General features: G+C 38.9%; 1 protein-coding gene across 1 annotated transcript in view; it reads right to left on the reverse strand.

Annotated features, from left to right (window-relative positions):
• Positions 1-5,372: 5,372 nt before the first annotated feature.
• The window catches only part of Ywhaz (tyrosine 3-monooxygenase/tryptophan 5-monooxygenase activation protein, zeta), a gene marked incomplete at its 5' end in the record, with an annotated part of 23,244 nt that continues 9,830 nt past the window's right edge, over positions 5,373-18,786 (reverse strand). The window contains 4 exon segments of the mRNA XM_013512810.1: positions 5,373-7,553; positions 10,555-10,650; positions 10,729-10,892; positions 11,378-11,501. Of these exon segments, the coding sequence (XP_013368264.1) occupies positions 7,494-7,553; positions 10,555-10,650; positions 10,729-10,892; positions 11,378-11,501 (444 nt within the window). The 3' untranslated portion in view covers positions 5,373-7,493.

Below are 18,786 nucleotides of genomic sequence, written 5' to 3' on the forward strand. Positions count from 1 at the left end.
GCCTCCTCCTCCATACAGTAGTCCGAGCAACAGTCCAGACCCCTGCCTGCCCTGCTGGGTGAAGCTCCCCTCCTGCCACCCTCCCCTTGCCCTCTCTTCCTCCTCCTGCTCCCTCCTCTCCCTCCCTGTGGGCAGCCTCATCTCCAGGTCTCCCCTCACCCACCCCTTCTTCACCCCCTGGCTGCTCTACCTGGGTTGCACGTGCAGGAGGAAATGCCCCCTCCAAGCCAGTGTACTTCAGTTTGTTAGTTGTCCAGCTAACAGTTCCAGTTCCATTTGTTTCTTAGAAAGGGCTGCTGTGATGCAAAGCTGGTCACTATGATGCATACTGTAGCAGCCAATCAAAGACAGCCAAGCACTCTACCTCTGTACCTCCCCTTTGCAACCCTCCCTCTCTAGGCCTTCAGGGCCTGACGTTTTGAGGGACAAGTGATTCCTTGTCAGTGCCCATCCGAGATCAAATAAATCTGCCTCCAAATCCCGGGTGTTGTTTTGGTGTTTCTGCTTGCTGTAGCACAGATAGAGCAGGCAAAGTCTTACCTGACTGGAACAGATGGGCACTGGTCTCTTCTGCCCTGAGGGATGTTTAAGCCAGCGCTCTTGGTCCCTTTGAGCAAACTTCTGGAGGCTTGTTGCTGACCATGTCTTGGAAGCCATCTCTGCAGGTCCTGCTTGAGCCTGGTTTCTGCTGCTGCATGCCAGACTCTGCTGGGGATGATTCCATCCAATCAATAGCCCTTTTAGCCAAGTTCAAGATGGCTTTGGGACCTCTTCACTGTGAGCTATTAGGAACACTTCCACATCCTGTCGTTTCCAAGTCAGTGGCTTGCACCCCACCACCAGTGTAGCCAGCTAACCACCATCTCTGGATTTAGGCTTTCCCCCAGCCTGTCATGCCCTCTGCCTCACCACAGATTACCTTCCAGACTAGCCTGGGAGCTGGCCTCAGCAGGCACCCTCTCCTTTCTGCCACTTGTGGGTAGATGCTGGGGAGAAATGCCTATCTTTCTCCAGAGAAATTTATTATAACACTTTTGGCTCAAGTTTGACCCTCTATGATATCCTCTGAGTAAATTCTCAAAAGACTTTCGGGACATCTCTTTTGCAAATTCTCGGAAAGATTAAAACAAACAAAAACCCAATGACCATATTTCTATTTGATCTGTACCCTTTAAGGGTAAGTAGTCAGTACTTTCAACTCTGAAGTCAGTAGACTTTACTTGTAAAAACCAATTCACTTTAATGTAGTACTCTTCAAGGATCCTAGGGGAATGTGAGCAAAAAATACTCAAAATACCAATGTTTGGTCACACATCACCGATGCCTCGGTGATTTGGGCTGAGAGAAACTAATGTCTGAAGGGAGGAACCTGAAGACAGGAGAATTCACTTACGTGCTTGCCTAGCATGGCAGGGAATTCTGCAGGGCCCACCAGAATAAAAACCCACCATGTACCACAGGTCCTGGAGACTTTGCTGCTGTTTCAGACACGTGCTTTCCACTCAGTTCAGCGTTTTGTAACAGTCTCCCCAGCTTAGCCCTCTTCTGCCCACATCTCTAGCTCTTGCTCCCGCTTTCCCCAGTAAACTGAAAGTAAAGCTAGGACCGTCTTTAGGTGCAACGCGTAGGGCAGCAGTTTTTCAGTCTCTCTAGTTTGGCGTGTAGTTTCCTGTAACTTAAACTTTGTAACTATTTCTGTTTTCTCTGCCAATGTTATTTTTACTGTTCTAGTGTGTCTTTGACTAAGTTTTTGGCCCACTGTACTTTGTCATTTTTTTCCTTTCCGTAACCTCTGATGCCCACAACTGGATTTACCATAATTCTTGCATCATCCTTGTTTTTTGCACGGATCTCTCGAACTCACCAGCCCATCCCAAGCAGAACACATTTCTTAACATTACCAGTAATGTATTTACTTGTGTGCTCCCGGCCTGGGCCTCTCCCCTGCTTTTCTTTCCTATGGGCCATTTCTGAATTTTTTGCCTTTCACTTCCTTGGTAGAATAGTTTAATCATACAAACACACATGCATCTAAGCAAAAGAATTGTTCATTTTTAAATTCTGTAAGGGTCATGTCAATGGGAGCTCTTTCCTCACTCCACAGTTCTTAATGTTCATCTATGTTACCAACTGCTTATAGTTTATTCATTTTTACTACTGAAGATATACTGACAAATAATATAGTTCTCATCCATTCTTTCCATAAAACATGTGGATTATTTTATTTTCCCTTCTTTTTTTTTTTGTCTTTTTGTCTCACTATGCAATTCAGGCTGGTCTTGAACTCAGGATCCTTCTGCCTCAGCCTCCCGAAGGCTGGGATTACAGGAGTGTGCCACCACGCCAGGCTTTTCCCCTCTAAAGAGTGCATCTATCAATTCTTTTACAATCTTCCGAACAGATACTATCGGGAAAGAATTGCTGGGTTGTAGGGATGTGAATGTTTGACCTTACAATGCCACGACTTTCTAAAATGACGTACCAATTTAAACTCTCAGTATCAATGTGTCAAAATACCCTAATCACGTTTTCCAGCACCTGCCATAGCCATATTTTAAACCTGATCTAATGTGGGTAAAGTTGTCTCTCACTGTGGTCTTGGCTTCCATCTCCCGTTCAATCTTTCATTTGACTGGCCAAGTATTTCCTTTTATGAGATGCCTGTTCATGGTCTGCTTATTTTCTTTTTGCTGTACTGGGGACTGAACCTAGAGGTTGGCATATGCTGGAAAAGACCACCACCACTGAGCCACACCCCCAGCACCCTTTGCCTGATTTCTACTTGGGCTGACGGCCAACCCCATCTGCAGCAAAGGGTTTGAATCTAGGGTTTGAACCTAACTGTGCCTTTTTGGCACAGGGTCTCACTAAGTCACAAAATTGCCCCGGCTGGGTTCAAACTTTGGACTCTCCTGCCTCAGCCTTTCCAGCGTGGTCGGATTATAGGCGGGCACCACCACACCCAGCTCAGTGTCTAGTCAACTACATCTTATGAACACTCTGAAGTTTGCTTTTATATCCTGGACCTGACTTTTAAAATGCATGGCATAAGGCAAAAAAAATACAAATGGCATTCATTCAAAAAAATTTCCCAAGTCTTAACTTCCTGCATCCCAATGTGGTAAACTTTCTATAGGACATGTGCTTCCAAACTAAACCATGTCCACTAATGTGAAAAACCTGTTTTGATTAACTTTCAGCTTGAACCTCCTTTTGGCGGAAGGTAACACGACCTGCGAAGAGACAAGCTTGTTTTGTGGACTGTAGCAACTTCTAGTTTCACAACTGCTTTTGGCTTTCTTCCACTGACAAATTTGCCAAAGATAATGCCTATTTCTGAGCACCAACTCCAAAAGTTGGTAACCTTGAAAAATACCCTGAGTGTAAGTTCTCAAGTCAACAAACTTTAAAATGTTCGGACACAGTTAATTTTAAATGGATGTTTTGGGCGCAATGGTACATACCTATAATCTCAGCACTCTGGAACGGCTGAGCCAGGACAATCAAATTTGAGCCCAGCCTGAGCAATTTTGTGACTTGGTGAGACTGTCCCCCAAACGGGCTAGAGATGGGTTCAACACTTGTTTACTGACGGGGCTGGCCATCAGCTCAAGTAGTTCCTAAGGAACACAACCATCTCCTCGTTCTACATTCCCCCAGACCTGAGTCCGTTTCTTGAATTTCTTCCCTCTGATGTCCGACATGTTATTACTTCCATCTTCAGCCTGTTCATTCAAGTCTTACCTGAATCATCATTTCTGATATGCCTGACACAAAAACAGTGGCCGGCCACAGCCAACCAACATCCAATTGTTTGAAAATTAAGACCTACCGGAAGAGTGACGGGCACTGTCATGAAGTCCTGCCATTGGGAATAAGCCTGTATGATTAGGCTAGTTGTCCGGAGCTTCAAAAAAATGTTACAAACAGATCCAACTATGACCAAGTGTTTGGGGGTCTGCCACCACCTGTAGTATGTGTGCTTAAATACATTCCCTCCGTTTTCACATGCCAAGGACATACGCTTGCTCATGTGGCATAATGGCTCAGGAACCGGGCTGGGCAAGAGTATTACAGAGCAGGTGCACATGGTACCCTGAGAGTTGGCCTATCAAGAGTTTATTGTAGCAACTTCTAGGCTTTAAAACACATAGATGTCAACAGTCATCAAATATATAATCAGACTTGGGCTTGCACAGGCAGTGTTTCTACGGTTAGCTCTCAGATTGACCCAGATGCACTACTGTGATGGGGCTCTCATACCTGAGACAAGAGGCAAGGCCTATTAAAAAACCAATACCCAAAATTTAGCTAGACCTCTAATCTTCTTAGGTTTCTCAAGTTCTCAAGGAACTAAAATTAAGTGAGGTACTGACTATGGTTAAGTTACAAAAAGCGTTTTATTTAATTTCATACTGAGGAAAAGAATCCCAACTCTAGCCATTTTCCAGGTGCCCAGTCTCAGCCATCACCTGAAGACTGTACCTCGTCTGCTCATTTTCTGTACTTCTTTGACATTCTCCTGCAGGAGTGTGTGATAACTCAAAGCAATGTTCTCACGATGCCGCCACTGCTGGCGCCTCCAAGATCTTGGTTTTGCACTGATAGCCTATAGATTTTTGACCTTTCTGTTGAGTTCCCCATGTTTCACTCTCAGTCTGAGGTCTGCCCACAAGACTAGCCTCTGCGTCTGCCTTCACAGGGGCCGAAGACGGAGCGCTTACTACTTTGCAGAACAGACTGAGCCCTGTAACAAGCCACTGGACGTACTTCCTTAATTCCCTTACACCCCCAGCTCCCCACGATCTTTACAAAATGAAGGAAGTCTGTCAACTGGAAAAATTAAGAGCTGCAGGAAACCTGCTCCACACGTTAAAAGGCAACTCAAAAGGTTTTTCTTTTGAAAAACTAATTCCAGTTACTTCACATACACAGAACATATTGCTGGAGTCTCCGATTTCCTGGACCTATTATGTTAAAACCCTGATATGGGAAAATTAAGGATATAAATTACAAATTTATTCAAATTCCAAGGGGAGAAAGCTCAGACTGGAAATCTATCTTCCAGACACTACTGCAGAGAAAACACTAAGCAGCTACTTAGCTAAATATTTTTACACTATTTCAACAATTAAACTAGTTTAGTAGATGCCAAAGACATATAAATAGCTAACAGGCAAACATGACTAGCTTCAGATTTTATTTGTAATTTACTCAAATGAGAACCCATCTTAGCTATAAAAGTGATTATTTCACCTCCTTGGCCTAGATCAGGAGAAATCAGTAAGTTACAGAAAAAGAGCTATGAACCAAGGTTCACTATACTGTCCCAAATATATGAGATCTTTCCTCCTGGAAATAAAGACCCCAAGACCTTCATTGCACTTTTATTTGAATGCTAGTATTTGGGACAATTGTCCAAAAGGGCCGATATTTCCCAATTTAATTTTGAGATCATAATAAAACAAGCAACAAAACAGTGTTTGGGATTTCAGTTTCTCACCCTTATCATTAAGACTCACTGCCTCCCATCATCAATATTTATTGAGCATTTACAGTGTACTAGGCACAATAGAACATACAGAAAACATTGTCCCTGCTCTTGAGGAGCTTACATTCTAAAAGGAAAAAAAAATACACCTCTTTTAAAATGGCAATTTTGTTTGGTGTTTTCTGTAAAGTACTGAGGAAGTATTCTGTAGGGTGAGCTTTGGGTATAACTTAGCCCCATCATTATTTAGAGAAGAGAGAAAGAGAAAGGATTTGAAAAGCGGACAACCGACTATTCAGGATAGGGCGGGGGTACAGGGAGATAAACACAATCTCATCAACTGAGGAGAGATGTGCTGCAGTGAAGAGGATGAAGGAAGTAGTCTGTGGGATGCAAGCAAAGGAAGCAGGTATCTTAGACATCAAGTGGAGCCAGAAAGATCATGCGGCCTCTTCCCAAGCACATGGCCACCAAATAGGAATGGCTGGTGACAAGACAGAAGGCTAAAAAAGGGAATCTTGTGCACCTGACAAGGAATAAAAGATCAAAATTGAAGGCAAGCTATAAAGAGTATCAAGAAATTCTTAAAAACCAAAAGTAATATGGAAGCACAAAACTTACAGTTAATGCTACCCAATGTCATGATGGGCCAAGAACATTGTGGCTTCCTAAGTTAGAAAATGCCATATACCAAAATTTTAAACGGAACACAATTTTGTTTCCAGTCTCCCCCTCCATCATAAAATAATTTTTTTCATTTCAATTTTTTTTGGGGGGGGAAGCGGGGAGATATGAGACGTGGTTGAGAATGGTAGTTATATTACTAGTATTTTTTTACAATAAACTTTGCCTTTAAACTTGGAAAAAGCCCATTAGCTGCCAAGAGGGAAGAAATAAATTTCCAAGAACATACAATTTCCTTCAGAGAAGTTTCAAAACCAAAAGGCTAATTTACATGAAAAGCTGTAGAGAAAGTAGTTGAAAAGTCCATTCATAAAACTTTTATTCCACTTACATGAACTTAATACATACGTTCTTAACAATTATGCTTAGATTGTTCATGAAAACTTCTTAGGACATTAAACAAAGCTAGCCATCATCTCAAGTTATTTCCCCGTTAACTATTTTTACAGCACATGCATGTTAGGCAAGTATCAAAAAAAAAAAAAAAAAAAAAATCACAAAAGCAAAAAAACCTAAAAAAAGTTAAATACATGGGTTTTTTGTTTGTTTACTGCTATGCTTGATACACATGAAATAATGAATACCAAGCAATTCATTTTTACTGCATCTTTACTTTTACATTTGTTCTTAGATTGCCTAAAACATTTAAATACAAATAAAATGTGTAGCAAAAATAATGAAAGCAAACAGCAGGTAACTTTACAAATAATGGAATGTGAACCGTTTCTGCTCTTATCCAGAGTAAATGGGTGACAACTCTGTCTAAAGGAACACCTCTGCAGCTGCAGGCACAGATGTGCACGCTGAGACTGCTTGCTCCCTGGAAGCACGGGGCTCCACACAGGGAGGACCCGTGGGGTATCTGTCTTTACCACAGCCTCGGAGGTGCTCCAAACCTTAAAGTACCCACAGTAACTACACCTGTGTCTGAAACCAATGATCCCTTTTACTCCCCACCAGGACAAACCAATATGCAGGCAGTTTTCTTTGCTTAGACATGGAAGCAGTTTTAACACTGGCCCTTGTGAAGCCACAATGTACCAAAAGTACTATGCCGAACAACTGTAACTTGTATAAAAATTCCACTTCCCCATATTGGCCATCTCAAGATGAAAACAGGTAACAACTCCCTAAATATTAACTGGCTCTACTCCCCTAATATTAAACATAAAACCACATGGGAAATATAGAAATTCAAATAGAAGTAACATAAACCTGTCATAAACCGTAAACAAAAAACTATTTGTGGGACAGCATGGATGACAAATGGTCTACTGTGTAAATTTTAGAATGAGGCAGACAAAAGTTGGAAGGCCAGTTAATTTTCCCCTCCTTCTCCTGCTTCAGCTTCATCTCCTTGGGTATCCGATGTCCACAACTAGTAAAGGAAGAAAAGGTTTCAGCATGTTTCAGTTTGGAAAAACAACCACCACCACCTTTCCTATGTATGCCAAGGTCCCAGGGTGTGACCCCGTTTTGACTAAAAAAAATTCTCAGAAATACAGCACTACTGATAATGGCTTTGAGAATCAAAATACCTTAATACATTAATTATTTCCCCCAATCAGCTTGTAAATATGAATATGATACAGTTGTCTTCACATAATAAAGTCAGATAAAAAAAATTTGTTACTCATAGAAAGTGAAGACAAACTAGAAAAACATCAAAGTATTAAAAAAAACCTAAAATATTAATAACTATCAGAACATCAGATTGTGCAGAGAAGCCCAAATACGATATGAATATAGTAGTTGAACGCAACTCAACCAGAATTATCTTGGCTCTTAAGAACTAGTAAGGTTGACCATTCTTCCCTCATAAAGCTTACACATTGATTCCAAAGTCATGTGGCCAAACGTGGTGGCACATGCCTGTAATCCCAGCACTCTGGGAGGCTGAGGCAGGAGGATTATTGCAAGTTCGAGACCAGCTTGGGCTACAAAGTGAGCTCAAGGCCAGCCTGAACTGCAGAGTGAGACCCTGCCTCAGAAAGACCAAAAAAAAAAAAAAAAAAAAAAAAAAAGTCATGCATAGTCAGCATCTGCTTTCTGAACTAAAATGCCTATTTCAGCTTTTCTAACATCTTTAACCTAGAAAAACACAACTTTATCTATTTGTATGACTCAAAAGAAATGCTGAATAAAATGACTAGAACTTTTTATATTCTAAGAGGTGAAAATAGAAGTTGTCCCATGGTGTGACAGGATTATGAATTTTATTGTATTTTAATCAATGCTGCAATCTTTCAACAGTTTAAAAAAAAAAAAACTTCCAAAACCTGCTTTAAGTCTTAACCATTCTAATTTTTAGAGGTATTTAATTAAAAGGCTGATCCAAGATGATCTCAACATTCAGATGACTTACTACACAACAGTTTTGTATGACTTATACAAAACTAACTGTATTCTTCTATTCTCCACGTAATGTATTAGTTCCACTAACTAAATATATCTCTGGCCTGGGAACAAGAGTACTTCCAAGGTCCTGGAGATAGTCAAATGACCTCTTGTAGCTGGTGTATTCCTACTAAACTAGAGGCTGTGTAAGAGAAACTAAAAATTGTCTCTAATGTCTCTCTCTAGTTCTAACCTTCAATGATGAAGTTTTCTTTCTTTTGTTGTCTTTTTGAGACAGGGTCTCAATTATGCAATTCAGGCTGGCCTCAAGCTCACTCTGTAGCCCAGGTTGGTCACGAACTCGCAATGATCCTCCTACCTCAGTCTCCCTGAGTGCTGGGATTACAGGTGTGTGCCACCACACCCAGCAAGGACAAAGTTTTCATATAAATATTAAAACTTGATGCAAGACAGTTCTCCTTCTCCAGTAATATACTGACAATCTTAGCTTATCAGGTTCGGACTCAGAATATACTAAGTCAGTTTTGGTCAAGTTTCTTTACTTGACAAATGTTCAAATCAATCTAAAATGATTATAGCTGATGTTAAGGTTCAGAGAAGACATACAGCAGAAGAATGAGAAAGAGAATCTTTGGTTTTCTTTTCACTCAACTGCTGTGGAGGAGACTTCATGCTATATACTGACACCAAAATTCAGCTGATGCACGTAGTAGATGAGGCACTCTCCACAGGAGATCTGTAACTAAGTTTCAAATTCCATGTTTTAAAATGCCACCTCATCACTTCAAATCAGAAAAGTAGCACTCTTAAAATTAGTTAACAAACTGAAGTGCTGCTATCATCTGACACAAAGATTCATTCATGTGGGTAACGGATATGTAGCTCAGAGTTCTTGCCTAGAATGCACAAGGCTCTGGGATTTCTTATTATATTTTCTTGATAAAAATCTCAGTGCGTGAGGGGGCACACCTATAATCCCAGCACTTGGGAGGCTGAGGCAGGAGGACTGTCATGAATTCGAGACCACTCAGGGCTAGGTAGTGAGTTCAAGGCCACCCTGAACTACACAGCAATACCCTGTCTCAAAAATACCAAAAACCAAACCCACCAACACACAAAACCTAAAACCTATGACGACCAAAAAAACAAAACAAAAAACCTCACAAGTCTGCAGACAACGCCAAATAGCAATTATTAAAATAATGCTATTTAACTGGAAATAAATTACCATAAAATTGGAAGTGAATCCTACACACTGATAGCCACCCCCCCACAAAAAGCCCTAAAGCTCACACCATTTTACAATGTCAGATTTCTACCTCTACCTAATACATAGCAGATGCTTGCTCATTTTTTGACCCATGGCTCAAAACTTTTCAGAGACCACTGAGATTTAACTTATTTAGTAAAGTATTTACAATCACTAAGGAATCACTATTCACCTTTCTAGTTCTTTGGGCATTACGGTTCTTATTCATATCTGGAGTACACACCAAGGACATTCACGACTTTCCATAAATCAATCAATCAATTTTTCTTTCTTTCTTATTTTAAAATAAGACTACAAGTAATTATTTCTTTTCGGATTCTCTAGAATATGTGAAAACTTCTAAATTTTCTGACATTAACCATTATCTCCACAAATATAGAGGCATTCAATGTACAAGCCCTCCATTTTAGAAGGAATTTAAATACAGCCTCAGTTTTCTTTTGATACTAAACACTACGCTGTTCTGTGACTAAAACATAAACACTCAGGGCACGAGAAAGAAATGGCTTGTGTCACTGAAAATCCAAAACGATGGATAAAATTATTTTGAGAATTCAAATTTTCAAAACAAATGTGTAACTAACGGAAGTGTTCAATTCAGTACTCAAGTTACTGTTTCTGTAAGATAGTTTTCTTCATACAGTTTTAACAGATGGTATATATTTAATTTTTAAAAGTCCAGAAATAGTCCTTGTAGTAAAACATAAGGTCTTCAGCCACACTAATCATAACGATTCTACTAAATACTTACTGTCAAGTTGTCTCTCAGTAATTGCATTATTAGCGTGCTGTCCTTGTATGACTCTTCACTTAATGTATCAAGTTCGGCAATGGCTTCATCAAAAGCCTGTGATTTCAGAAAAGTACATTTCAGTGTTCAATTAATAAGACTGCTAAATTTCTATGTAACAAGTAAGATACGTACTGTCTTTGCCAGAGAACAGGCTTTCTCTGGAGAGTTCAGAATCTCATAGTAGAACACAGAGAAGTTAAGGGCCAGACCCAATCTGATAGGGTGCGTTGGTTGCATTTCCTTTTTGCTGATTTCAAAAGCTTCTTGGTATGCTTGTTGTGACTGATCCACAATCCCTAGATAATAAAACATGCCAAACACATCGACGAAGTCCACACTTTTTTTATTCCTCAAACCACACCTTTCATTTAATACCCCATGTGTATTCTGAAATAGAAGCCATAACATCCCTAACTGAGTATGAAAAAACAAACAACCCAAAAAACCCAGTGTGCCTTGGATCACCACAGTAGCCACTGGTCTAGACAAAAAGAACTTTGTAATCCCATTACTGTTGTAGTTTTAATAAGTAGTTTGTAATGCTACTCAGTCATGCTACAGCCGGTTTCTTAAAATTGCGAAGAAACATCCTTATAAACAAAACTGGTTAGAAAGCAGACATTTCACAATACCATTATTAGGCAGCACCATGACCCACAAAAAAAGCACCGCTGCTTATCATTCAGTGCTCTAAGTAATTAAAAAAATAGAGAAAGACTATTTTTATACTGTGATATTTTACAGAAGTTCAGTCAACAGGTTTAAAACAAAAGCATCTTACCTTTCTTATCATCACCAGCAGCAACCTCAGCCAAGTAACGGTAGTAGTCTCCCTTCATTTTCAAATAAAAGACTTTACTCTCTGCTTGTGAAGCATTGGGGATCAAGAACTTTTCCAAAAGAGACTTAGGAAGAAAAGAAATGGATGTAATAAGCACAAAACATTTACAAAAGTAATTCGCTTCTTAAGCACATATTACAGTCACTGCCAATCACATAATTGAGAATGCAACACTCATGAATTTCTGGTTTAAAAGTTAGCAGAATGCCGAGCCAGGTGTGGTGGGGCATGCCTATAATCTCAACATTTGGGAGGTTGAGGGAGGAGGATCACTGCGAGTTTGAGACCAGTCTGGGCTACACTGAGTTCAAGGCCAGCCTGAATTGCACAGTGAGACCCTGCCTCAAAAAACCAAAGTTAGCAGAACGTTTTGAGCAGCATTATTTTTAAGAATTTGCAATTAGTATTCCGTTTATTTAAGGATGCACTAATGAATATAGGTCCCCAAGTGTTTATTCACACACTGGTTTCAGACTATTAAGCAAAATAGTTCATATTTAGTAAGAACATTTACCAATGAGTAGGCACATCTTCCATTTTAAAGCACTGTAATTAGGATTTTAGAAAGAACTTACAAGATGAACCTTTTAGGACTCTGGATGAATGACTAAAGCAGAAAATAAGATAGCTAATACAATCAATCCATGCTGGAGGAAGGTGTACAAAATCAACTTCCGTTTATAAGGAAAAAAATGCTAGGAAAAAAAAAAGAAAAAAAAAACCAACACTGCTAGAACAGGTAAAATACTTCAAAACAAAAGCTACATTTTTCAGGATTATGAAATTTATGGATCTGAAGAGCAGTCCTCTAATTTCATCAAAATGATTTTTACCTGGTAAGACATGTTTGCAAATCACAGACAAAAGGTAAAACTAAAATGTCATTCTATACTTTTGTTTAAAGCTATTAAGAATTTAAGCTTATTTTAATTGTAAAATACTAAAAATTACCCTCTACAAGTGATTTAAGGCATATAATTAATTGCAGTGGGGAGAGACAGTTCAGTAAACTAGAGTGTTTTCTTTTCAGTTAAGGGGAAGAAAAATTGCAGTACCAAAATTAGACAAACATTAAAAAAAAAATCCTCTACTACCACATCCAGCATACTCTTGCAATCAAGGTGATGATGGCTATTTTCAACTGTTTTGAGCTCCAAATAAAGCGATTCACACAAGGGCAAAAAAGTATCTAATGCTTTGAGTTTGTATTCTAGGAGGCAGTTCCCTCCAAAAGCTTCTATCTACTTATATGGCTATAAGCATATAAAGTTACTTAAGAATAAATCACTTAAAATGTTAAATTTTAAAATTTACACCAGAAAATTTAACTTCTTTAGGTACTGTCTTCACAAATGTCACTAGAAGTAGTAATTTTTATGAGTAGTAACTTCTATATCCCTAAAAATATCTTATTTTGTACTGGGGTTAACTCATGCTGAACTGACAAGTTGCCTAGAAATTAAAGTAACAGTTAAGCATACCTTCCTTCAAGTGACACACTGAACTTGCCATAAAACAGCTTAAAAGCTATTAACCAGGACCCACAGGAGAGCTGCTGGTAAAGCAACTAAGCCACTTACTTATTGGTCTGCAGACCCAAAGTCAACAGTGACCAAATCTTTCTGGTGAAATGCTGACCCCAACAAGTTGCAAAGGTATCCAGCTGACAAGAATGATCTAGCCAGCCACAACCTTTAAGTGAAGGCCTACCAAGTATTTCAGCCCTAGCTAAAATCCTAGCTAATGCAGCAGTGATCACAGTCAGTAACATGTGTAACGTGGAGAACTGTCCAACAGTTCACCCATGCCATAGAATCACAAGGAATAAATCAGTTTTGAATGGTTATATAGCTGCTGATAACCAAGACAAGGACCCTGCAATTTTAATATGTAATCGTAACATTATCACTACAGTATTTTTTATTGTTTTCTGTGGTTTGATTGTTCTGTATCCTCACCGGTGATGTACAAATTATAACTACCTCTCATTTTACGGAAGTCAGTGGGACCCAACAATGTGATGTGCTCAAACTCAGAGCCATCTTGTAAACACACACCTCCAATGAGGCAGTATGACGCGTACTAACATTATGCTACATTTTTCTGCCTCTATAGGTTGTTATGTCTACTGAAAAGGATAATGTGATCCCAAGATTATCATAACACAACTAGGAATCCAAATTAAGAAAAGATGTAGTACTATACTGTACTATACTAATGAGGCTAGGTCTAGAACATATTAGTTCTTCAGAAATGTAGCAAGACAGGCACTAACAAACTGCAGGCTACCAAGAGTTAGCAAGTGCCATGAAGATGAGCCTTAGTAGGACATAACTGCTCCCAAAGACTGGTTAATCTTAGGAAGATGAAAAATTTCTGTTCAATGAGACAATTTATGAGTTGTTCAAAATTGGAATCAGCCATCCGCTTAGGCAGTGAGTTTTCTTTTAGATGTATAAGGAGAAACACAGGGTCACTTTGGTGGAATCAACAAATCAGAGGTAGTCTTTTTCAACTCTGAAGGGGAAACAAGAATTCACCAGGTCAATATATAACACACATGAGGCAAGTTAAGTGTTACACCTTGTCAAACTCATCAAAGAGTAACAAAAGCTAATCTTCCAGATTCAGAAGCCAGAGGAGAAAAGCAAAGGTAAAGAGTAAGATTAAGAACAAAAGGAAGCAACATGTTATCAAAAAGCACCAGTATAGCAAAATGGGAAAAGGTAAATGTGAGCAAAGTAGAAAATAGTAAAGGAATGATAGCTATTTTCAAAATGCAGTTCTAATACCTGTGAAACAAACAATACTATCTTGTACAATTTTGTTCACTACAGCAGTATGATGAAAGCAAGAGTAAGAACCTGAATTTAAAAGGAAAATAGTGGTGGGCACAGTATTAGGTAAGTTAAGTACGGCGTGTGCTACTTCAACTATGAAGTGGGACATAAGCTGTTTATTGCTTATACCCTGTCACCTTGACAAAATTCTGCAATGTGTGCAATGGCTGCAGGTTTTTCATGTGACAGGAGGATTAGCAGACAGTTTAGAAAGCATTTAGAATACAGCCTACTACCACTTTGCCTGTAACTCTGTATTGTTTGTATTGCTCTTATGCTACTTTGTAAATGGCTGGCTGTTCGTTAATGTTTTCCTTCTTTCATTTTTAAAATAAATTTAAAAAAAATACGGCCTGACACATACGAAGAAGTGTTGTAACCTTTTTGTAAGGAAAACCACCTACCCTGAACCACTGTACTTTCTGTAAGTACTGTTTAAGTTAATCAACCAAATTACCACAGGAATGGGTACACTACAGTAACTTTACACCACAACCAGTTCAATTCATTCACTCAGGAACTGCTTTAGTTCTGGACTCCTTTCTTAGATGAACTAATTTCCTTATTAAAAAAAAAATACTACCTTATTTCTAACCCAACCATGGTACTTCTTTCTTTCTTTCTAAACAGATACTTTCTAGAAAAACAAATCAACAAAACTTACAACAAATGCTTCATCTTTGTCTAAAACATTTTAGTCTCAGGATCTCTTTATGCTAATACCATTTACCTTCCTCACTTCATTAATTTTTAAGCAGGTTGCCAAATATCCATTGAGTAAAGTCCAGATTGGCAAAGTTCTTTAAAGTGAAAAGAGCCCTTTAGTCTATAAACAAAAGTAGCCACTTCAGAGTTGGCCCTGAGGTCTGGTGCAGCCTTGGTCCTGTGGAGATGCTGTTAAGTATTACTAAAAACACTGGCAGTCCCAGGAAACTCTATTCTATCCAAGTTTACCAGGAGATCAGGGAGGAGGAATGAAGGTGATGAGCTTCACCATTTATAAAGTCAGCAGGGCTATTTAAAAAAGCTTTACAAAGGTTCAAATTCTGTGCCTGCCCATGGCCATCACCGGCCAGCTCACTGCGCACATAGGTAGAGCATCAGTCTGCCTGTAAATTTAAACAAGCCATGTTACACTGAGACACAATGTCATTGGGCACTTGTGCAGGTACCATCTACTACATGGCATGAAAGAACCTATGAGATGCATCACTTTAAAAACAAGCAATTAGTTCAGTATGCTATTCAAATAATCACAAGCATTCTTCATGGACACAACCACTGCACAGGTGATTTACCATTGCCATGTGGTTCATATTTATGCATTTCACTCACTATGGCTCTAAAATATTTGAAAAAATAAACTGTCTATGTAAGACACAATCGTTCTCCAACAATACAGTATAACTTTCAATGGCATTTATATTTTATTAGGAATTATAAGGATTTACTGATGACTTACAGTGTGCAAGAAGGTATACGGAGATTACATGCAAATACTACCATATTCTCATCTAAGGGACTTGAGCATCAGTGGCCATGGGGGTCATGGAACCAAAGCCCTATGGACAGAGGTACAACTGTGCTTTTTTGCCTCACCTGTAACAATTAGTTTTACGGTTCCAAGGACACAAAAACATTTTCTCTTGTGAGTGTAGAGGTGAAGAATACAATTAAGAGGTACAATTTGAATCACTGCCTTGACTGGTGTTATGGAATTAGCAGTTTCAGCCATACCTGCTTCTATACCATTGTTAAAGTCAGAACAGTAATAAAGGTCAATGATAATACTGTCATGAAAACTGTGACTTCAGGGAGCCACTTAAAGATTTCTCAAGGGTTGGAATATCACTTTTTAAAGCTGTTGATTTAAAATAATCTGTGCTATGTTATGTACCTTAAAATATATATACTTTTGTCAGTACAGCTGGAAAAAAACTAAAACTTGTCCAAAATACCTCTCCGAACAGCTCTAATGTTATGTTTTCCCTAAAGCTAACTCTCACAAACTATTTTTGCCTATATCACTGGCGTCTAGTGTCTTGTTTTTAGCTGCAAGAGAGAAAAGATATATCCTGATTTCTGTCAGTAAGCAACTACACAAACTATGCTATACCACAAACAGAATACAACACAGATGCCAACACAGAACAAAGCACAGACCTGTATCGAAGTGTGTGTGTAGGTACCAACTTACAGAATAGTAAAGAGTGTATGACCCTATTCAAGAATGCACTTGTTTGCTTGCCACAGAAATTATCAAAAGGACAAAATATTAACAGATTATCTCAAATGAAGTGGAATGAGGTCACAGTAGCTTGTTTTTCACTCTGCATCTAAGGTTTTTTAACATTTTAAATTATCATACACAGCAAGTGTAACTTAAAATTTTATGGCTTTGTACCTTTAACTTTTCACATACGCTTCTTCTCTTTTGGGGGGGGGGGGGCTACTGATTGGGCAAGGACATTTGCAATGAGCTACACACATCCCTAACCCACTCAATTTTGAATTTTGAGACAGGTTCTTACAAAGCCACTAAGTTGCCCAGACTGAGTTTGAACCTGCAATCCTCCTGCCTCTACCTCTGCCTCCAAGAGTGCTGAGATTATAGTTGTGTGCCACCACATTTGGATAACATATAGGCATTTTTTGTTTTCTTGTTTTGTGCTGTTTTTGAGGTACAATCTCATTGTGTTGCCCAGGCTGGTCTAGAATTTGTGATTTGAACAGCTTCAACAAAACAAATTTTATTTAGAGAAATCTGTGTACAGAACGCAATTTTATTAGCTTAGCACCATAGAGCCTAATTTTCTAAAAGTCATTATTAAGAGCTTATTACTTTACAAACATCTAAACAGTTCAAACATGATAGAAATTACCAGGAGCCCCTAGAAACCCGTTTGTATACAATGACTTTGAAGGAGGAAAGGACGAAAGAAAAACCCACTTGAAAGGGCATGAAGTTTGTGTGAGGTGAATAAACTTATCTGCAAGTCAGGAGACATTGCTATTGGTATAGCTAACATAAGAGATATGACAAGAGTTTTAAAACAAAATTAAGACAGTCTTCATCCTAGTCGTGTGTCACTACAGCATTAATTTTAAAACTCCCTATTTCATCCCAGAAAATGCCTTAACCATTTCTGACCCCACCATTATCCCTTAGATGGCTTTAACATGTTCATGCCAGGGCCTTAACTTGTGTCTTGCTGCTGGACAGCCTTCAGTGGTTCAAGCCAGTGTGAGTATTCACGGTCACACCGCCTTCCACCTGCCTTTTTCTTTTTTGTTGGAACCAGGAATCAAACTCAGGACACCTCACACTTGCCAGGCAGGTGCTGTGTCGCTGAGCTATATCCCCAGCCCCACCTACCTTTTTCTTAAGAGGGAATCACAGGGAGTGTGAGAACTTACATACTAAGAAAGTTTAGACTAAAAAAAAATATTAAGAACAAGTACCCAATTATGAAGTACTTTATGTTTACTTGAATGCTAAAAAATGGTCAGCTGCCACTATACACTTCATATTAAACCATTAGGGACTAAATGCTTTAGTTGGGCTTGGCAACTAAAATACAAGAAAGTAACAAAAAAATGTATTCTTTGAAGAAATAACCTCATTTTATTAAGTGACAACCTATTTGGAAAGCACTTTGGCAAAAATACATTTAGTACATAATTTTTGACAAAGTAACTGTAATTGTAGGTGTCACTCTGTACTCCAAGCTGGCCTTGAGCTCACTGTGTAGTCCAGGCTGGCCTCACACTTGCCCATGGATCCTCCTACCTTGGCCTCCTTCCCAGGTGCTTTACAAGCTTGCACTGCCATGCTGTGCCAAGGTGTCTACATTGAACAAACCAAACGAACAATTCAACGGATACTTCTGCAACACAGTGTTTTTAGAAATCCTCACTGCTGTTTAAATTCAATTTAATGTACTACTGGTTAAGTAACAGGACAGTATTATGTCTCCTAATATGACTTACTGAACACACAGTTATCGCTTCTAGAAACTACTACCTACAACACAGTAATAAGTCATAGTTCAAAACTAGCTACGGGACAATCTACAAATAACTGGCCAGTAGTCTTGATAAAGTGATAACATTATGAAAGGCAAAGACTGAAAAACTGATTCATACTAAAGGAGGGAAAATAAAATTCAAAATATATCTGGAAACCATTGAGAAAATATGGTGGTACAATCTGTGAAATTTAAGTAGCTCTATAGCCTATTAAGAGTTTAAAGTTTACCAGTTATCTTATTAAATTCTTGGTTTAAAATTATATTGTGGTTATATAACATGTTAACAAGTGGGGAAATTAGATGAGGAATATGTAAGAAATTCTTTATACCACCATATTTTCCTATTTTTTTTTCCCTAAATCTAAAATTACTTCCAAATGAAAACAAGGAACTAGAGGCTGGGGATGTGGCTCAGTGGTAGAGCTCTTGCCTTGCATGCACAAGGCCTGGGTTTGATCCCCAACGCTGCAGGCATAAA

This window comes from Chinchilla lanigera, unplaced genomic scaffold, assembly GCF_000276665.1.
Source record: "Chinchilla lanigera isolate Chin_1 unplaced genomic scaffold, ChiLan1.0 scaffold00016, whole genome shotgun sequence".
NCBI lineage: Eukaryota > Metazoa > Chordata > Mammalia > Rodentia > Chinchillidae > Chinchilla > Chinchilla lanigera.